This window comes from Oryx dammah, unplaced genomic scaffold (genome assembly GCF_014754425.2).
Source record: "Oryx dammah isolate SB20612 unplaced genomic scaffold, SCBI_Odam_1.1 HiC_scaffold_11, whole genome shotgun sequence".
In the NCBI taxonomy this organism is placed as follows: Eukaryota; Metazoa; Chordata; class Mammalia; order Artiodactyla; family Bovidae; genus Oryx; species Oryx dammah.
Genome location: NW_024070195.1, coordinates 34,965,109 through 34,970,883, shown reverse-complemented (window position 1 = coordinate 34,970,883; position 5,775 = coordinate 34,965,109). Strand labels below are relative to the sequence as shown.

General features: G+C 55.2%; 1 protein-coding gene across 1 annotated transcript in view; it reads right to left on the bottom strand.

The window, feature by feature from the left end:
* Positions 1–2,755: 2,755 nt before the first annotated feature.
* Positions 2,756–5,775, bottom strand: part of CUNH6orf132 (chromosome unknown C6orf132 homolog) — a 35,304-nt gene continuing 32,284 nt past the window's right edge. Inside the window, exon 5 of the mRNA XM_040249689.1 lies at positions 2,756–5,250. Within this exon, the coding sequence (XP_040105623.1) occupies positions 5,133–5,250 (118 nt within the window). The 3' untranslated portion in view covers positions 2,756–5,132. The remainder of the gene's footprint in view (positions 5,251–5,775) is intronic.

Here is a 5,775-nt window from a genome sequence, read left to right as displayed (position 1 = left end):
GTCCCTAAAACCATGACTTAACATCCTGCAGGAACCTCAGCATTAGATCAGGTCACAGACATCTAGAAACAAGAGGGTTGGGATTTCCCTGCTGGGCCAGTGGTTGAGACTCTGCCTTGTAATGCAAGGGACGCAGGTTCGATCCCTGGTCCGGAAAGACCCCACATGTCATGGAGCAACTAAGCCCAGGTGTCGCAACTATAGAGCCCGCATGCCACAACTAGAGAGTCCATGTGCCATAACGAAAGATCCCCAACAATACAACGGAGATCCTGCATGCTGCAGCTAAGACCCAGTGCAGCCAAAAAAAAAAAACCAGAGGGTTGTGTGATCACGAGTCCATAGGAGACATCGCCTTTGCCCTCAAGGAACTTAGATAGTGCATGACAGTATCTGATTACACACTAACAGGTAGCCATTCAACAAATGCTTATTAGTAACTGGTGCGCCCAGGAGCAGCCAGAGATGCCGGGGATACTGTGATGAATAAGACAGGCATCCTTGTGAAGCCAACAGGCTGCTGGGGGAGGGAGATGTAGAGCGTCTGAACACCATGTGAGGGGAACTGGGAGCTTTAACAGGAGCTGAGGTGGGCAAGGGCGCGAGGGATGTTTGGCGGGGCCTGAAGGATGAGCCAGCCAAGGGAAGTGGGTGCCTTGGTGTGGAGGAGGGAGGGGTCTCCGAGCGGCGCGAGGCTGGCTGGGCCTTGAAGAGCAAGTCAGCCTTGAGGAAGCCGAGGGGGCGGGTAGCGAGGCCATCGGTCTGGCTGCTCTGGCCTCATGATTGTGTGAGAAGGAAGGAGGGGAGAGGAGAGGCCGAATCTGAATGGCCGGCAGGATCCACGGGGAAATGGCTGGGGATAGAGTACTTTCAAGTTAGCAATGGGGAGCTCGGGTGCAGGCCAGACGGGGGCACCACTGCGTCTCCTGACACTGCCGCTGTGGAGAAGGAAGGCTGGTTGGTGGAGGAAGGGAGGAGACAGGACTCCTAAAGGGCGGGACACCTCAGAGAACCATCTGTAGGAGTTCGGAGAGCAGTTCTCAAGGAGCGAAGCGGGGAGGGGCTCCCCTGTGCCAGGTGTTGATGACGGTTCTAGAGCTCTGAGAACTGGGCAGGAGCCCAGGACCGTCAAGGTAAAGACAAGCATCCGCAAGGCGCTGCCAGGGTCTCCACCCCCTCCCAGAAGTGCACCTTCCTTCTCTCACCTTCTTGGCCAAAAGCGCCCGCAGAGGCCCCAGCAGCGGGTCCGCAGCGGCCGGCCGGCGCTGGGCCTTCAGGAGGAGGAGGCGCAGCTCCTCTGCCTGGACTCAGGGGCCGCCCATTGCGGGCAGCTGACTGACTCATGGTGGGAAACCAGCACTGCCCTCGAGCTGCAGAGATGAAAGTGGCCACAGGCCGCCGAGGGGAGGCAGGTGAGGGGTGAGCAGGTGGGGGCAGGCTTCCGCTCACTCCCTCACTCCCAGTGGAAGGCACCTCTCTCTCCTGCAGCCTCCACAGGGGTGGGAGAAGGCCTCTCTGCTTCCAGGAAACCCCACCCCAGAGAAAGCCGTGCTTTCTCCTTTGGGAGAAGAGGGCCCTTCAGACATCACTGCCGGCCCCAGGACCAGACCCGCTGCTGCTTTGGGCCAGGCCTCAAAGGGGGATGAGGGGGGTTGGTTCTGGGTACCGGGACTTGGGCCACGTCCAGGAAGCAGTGAGGAGGTTCCGGAAACCAAGGTGTGACCACTCCGATCCAGGAACACCTCTGCCACCTACACCCATTAACTTTGCCTATTAGCTTTTCCCTCCTCAGGCCTTCCCCCATCCCTGCTCTGACAGGTACACAGTCTGGGGGGGGCATGACGTGACTGGGAGAGGGAGGAAACGTGGGAATGGTGGGAGGCAGGCAGCGGTGAGGAGCAGAGGTTGGAGGCAGGTGGGCTATTTTGAACAATTCACTCTTCTCGGAGCCCTAATTTTCTCATCAGCATGGAAGTAGGAGTATTCCGAGGCTGGCACCCCTTAGACGACTGTCGGGAGTAAACAAGCAAAGGAATGAATTTTCCAAACTGTCAAAATTAAGTACACTGTTGGTGGTTACCCGACCACGATTTCATCAGGAGTTCTCAGTGTGAAGTCCATGGAGCCCAGTCTGGGGGGATCTGTGGAGTGCCTGAAATAACGTGTAAAAATGCATGTGGGGGCATCTTTCTGGGGTGAGCATCCATAGCTCTCAACAGCTCTTTAAAGAAGTCTGGGACTAACAAAGTTTAAGACTCAGACACAGGGTGGTCCAGTGGTTAAGACTCTGTTGCCAGTGCAGGGGGCACAGGTTCAATCCCCGGTCGGGGAACTAATATCCCACATGCCATGCAGCAGGGTCAAAAGATTTTTTTTTTTTTTTTTCAAAAAAAACCACACAGCACGCATCCATCCCAGTCACTTTCAAGCTGAGTTAGAGATGACTCAAGGTGATTCCTCGATCCTCCCCTCCCGCAGAGCAGCCAGAGGCAGGGCCCCATCCTTGCTCACAGTTCAGGGTGGGGACGGTGAGAGACAAGAGAACCAGGGAGCCCCAGGATGGGAGAGAGGTGGCCCTTCCAAGTTGCCAGACAAGTGAGTCACCTTCCCAGCCTCCCTTTCCCAGAAACCCCCCCACAAAAGGCTCAGACACAGGAAACACAACAAGCACACTCTCTTTCACACAGTGAGAGACGACCTCTGGTTCTCAGTTTCCTCTTCTGGGAAAGGTAAAGATGCTTTATGGAAAGCCATGCAGGGCCACAGACAAGATGCAGTTTATTGAGCAATTACTGAGTGCCAGATACATGATGGATGCTTGGCTGGAACCACATAAACGGCACCCTTTCAAGAGGCCTCCCCCTGACCAGCCAGTCAAAGTCAATCCGCTCCTCCCCTCCACCCTCCAGTTATTCTTATAGTCCCTGTTCTCTCCCCTCCCTACCATTCTTTATAATAGAGGCTGTTTCTGTGAGTTCCTTCCATTCTCTCTCCTCCATGAGACTACAGTCTTGCCATGGGTAGGAGGCGTGTCAATGTTGATGGCTGTATATCTGTGCTAAGCACAGTGCCTGCTATCTCGTGGCCACTCAGATTCCTGTTAAATGAATGCACGACTGTCTTTAGTCGTCACAACAGCCTCATGAGGTAGGTTATCACATCCATTATACAGAAGAAACTGAGGTTCAGAGACTCAGAGACTTGCTTTGGAGCACAGTCTGTTATCACCAGACTTCAGCTCTACTCCCTCCCCTTGAAAGGACTTGGAGAATGAGAAAACCTAGGGGTCAGAAGAAAGAGTTGGGCTCAGCATAATGGCCCCAGTTCAGCCACCACCCTGTACTCGGCCTTCCCCAGCTGAATTCCCCCAACCTCTCGTCACAGCCCAGTACGTCTCAGTCATCAATCTGCAGCCACAGGGCTGGAGGCCATCCAGACTGGCCTGTTTATTTCCATGCCAAGAAAGAATCAGTCCTTCCCTGCCAACCCCAGGGCAAGATACAGCTGGGAGTCCACATCCCACCCCTCAAGCCTTAACATAGCAGATAAATTAGTGAAATCTTGTATAAAACATTGTACAGGGGGAAATACATACATATATATAGAGCCAGTGCTGGCACTGGGGTGTGGTTGGCTTTTTAGACACAGGCGACCAGATCCTGCCCCATCAGAGCACCTGCCCACCCCAGCATTCTTTCCCTGAAGTGGTCATCTGCTACCCCCCACCCTGGTACTGTGAGTGGTTAGCACACATCACAGAGGTCCAGCATCATGCCCCCAAAGGGAACTGCTTCCTGGGTGCCCCCACCAGCCTGTTCCTCTGAGGTGGGCACCCCTGCCCTATTCACTCACCCAGGTAGCCTGCCTTGGCCTGGCCCCAGGAGTTGAACCCACCAAGACCTGAAGACAAGATGGGCCAAGGAGTAGTGGTCCCTGACGTGTCTGATGGCCAGACACCATCTACACCAGGACTTTTTTGAAAGTGGAAAGGGTTCTAATTCACTGGAAAACAGGCCTAAACCCAGACTTCCCACCAAAGAACAAACGGTCACCCTACTGATCAGGCTTCCCTGCTCTGAACGGGCCTGGTCCTGCACTCTTGACTTTCCAAATCACGGTCCCTACTCGCAGCAAACTCTTCTCAGACCTCTATTCCCATCTCTGTCGCCTTCTACTCTCCAAGGCCTTCTGGCATCTTGGTTACATATCCCAAGGCCTCAGTAATATTGGGGATCTGTAGTACTGGGGTTGGGAGGGGTGGTTGGGATGATGCCCCTCCAAATCCCATATAGGACCTGACCACCACTCAAGGCCTTTGGTGTCAAGCCCCAGGCTTTCTGGCTCCTTGGGCCCAACCCCCCAAATCATGGCTGCCTGGGTCTGAGTAGAAAAGCAAGCCTCCACCCTGCCTTCCATCCCCTCTGGCCAAGTCTCCCCTCTTTAGGCCCTTCTGTAGCTCAAGGCCAGGGAGAAATGAACCACCAATACCCCCATCCCCACTCATGGTCAGTGGAAAGTACTTTGTTCCAGTACCTTCCCCACTTGTTGTGCCTGCATATTCCTGGTCCCACCTCACTGTGGCTTTCATATCAGCAACCCCAGGTATCACCTCTGGATTGGCATCTGGTGGATAGGTGGAAGCTGAGATCAACCTGTAGCACCCTGCACCCCTATCCAGACAGGGCTGGTCCCCAGCCCCTCATGAGAGCCTTCCGGCAACCACAGCCATTCTGATGGGTTCCCATTCGAAGCCAGTGCCCCTGCCCTTGCTTTTAGAACCTGCTCAGCAGGGCTGCTTGGAAAACTGTTTTCAGTAAGCCCTGCTAAGGCAAATAGTCCCAGATAGTGAAAACTCAGGCTCTGGGTCCTTAAAGGTTCCTTCTCTTCTCCCTTTTCCTCCCTCCCACCCTCCTCTGCAGACAGTCCACAACCACACCAAGGCTTTGGGAAACAGAAGTCCAATCCTTATCTTCCTGGGGCCAAGGCTTCACTAGTTGTCCATCTGTCTTTGGGAAACAAAGACTCTTCTGTGTCTGGGTGAGGCTACCTAACACCGGTTGCATCCCTCCCAACCCCACCAAAACAAGCGCCTGGATCCGACCCCTTGGAGGAGAGCTGAGAAAACCCTGAGCTCAGGAGGGGGCCTTCCAATGGGCCCCTGAGTAGGCATAGGAGATGGGATGGCGGGTCCCAGGCCTCACAGTGAATGTGTTGATGGAGCTTCCGTAGTGCATGTTGTTGTGGGGAGACCTGGCGGGAAGCAGGAGAGAGATGAGGTTAGTATCTGCAGCTGGTTAACCATCACCCCGGGAATCTCCCCAGGACCATCAGAGGAAGGATGGAGCTGCCCCTCAAGCCCAGGGCTTATCCTCCCCAGTGGGACCCCAGTATTGGCTCATCAGCCACAGGGTTCCCTCTTGTCCAGGCCCTGTTGCCACAGTACATGCGCAATACCCTCCTTCTCAGAACTCTTCCCTCCTAGCCTGGCTTGGGATGCATCTCGGTGATGGGAAATCTCAGCACTCAAGGACCACTCAGCTCTCCCCCACCCCACACGGGGACTCTAGGAAGAGGGAGACAGGAGAGAGAAGACAAAGGAGACAGTGGGTGTTAGGAAAGCAGGCCTCCCTGCCCCTTCTCTCTGCCCTGAGAGCCAGGAGGTAGAAAACCAAATGCCCAGGCTGATGGCTGCAGCCTGGCCAGCTCCGGGTGGTCTGGGGGTGAGCCTCCCTCTCCCCTGCCTTCCCAGCCCAGGGCCCCTCTCCCCTGCCTTCC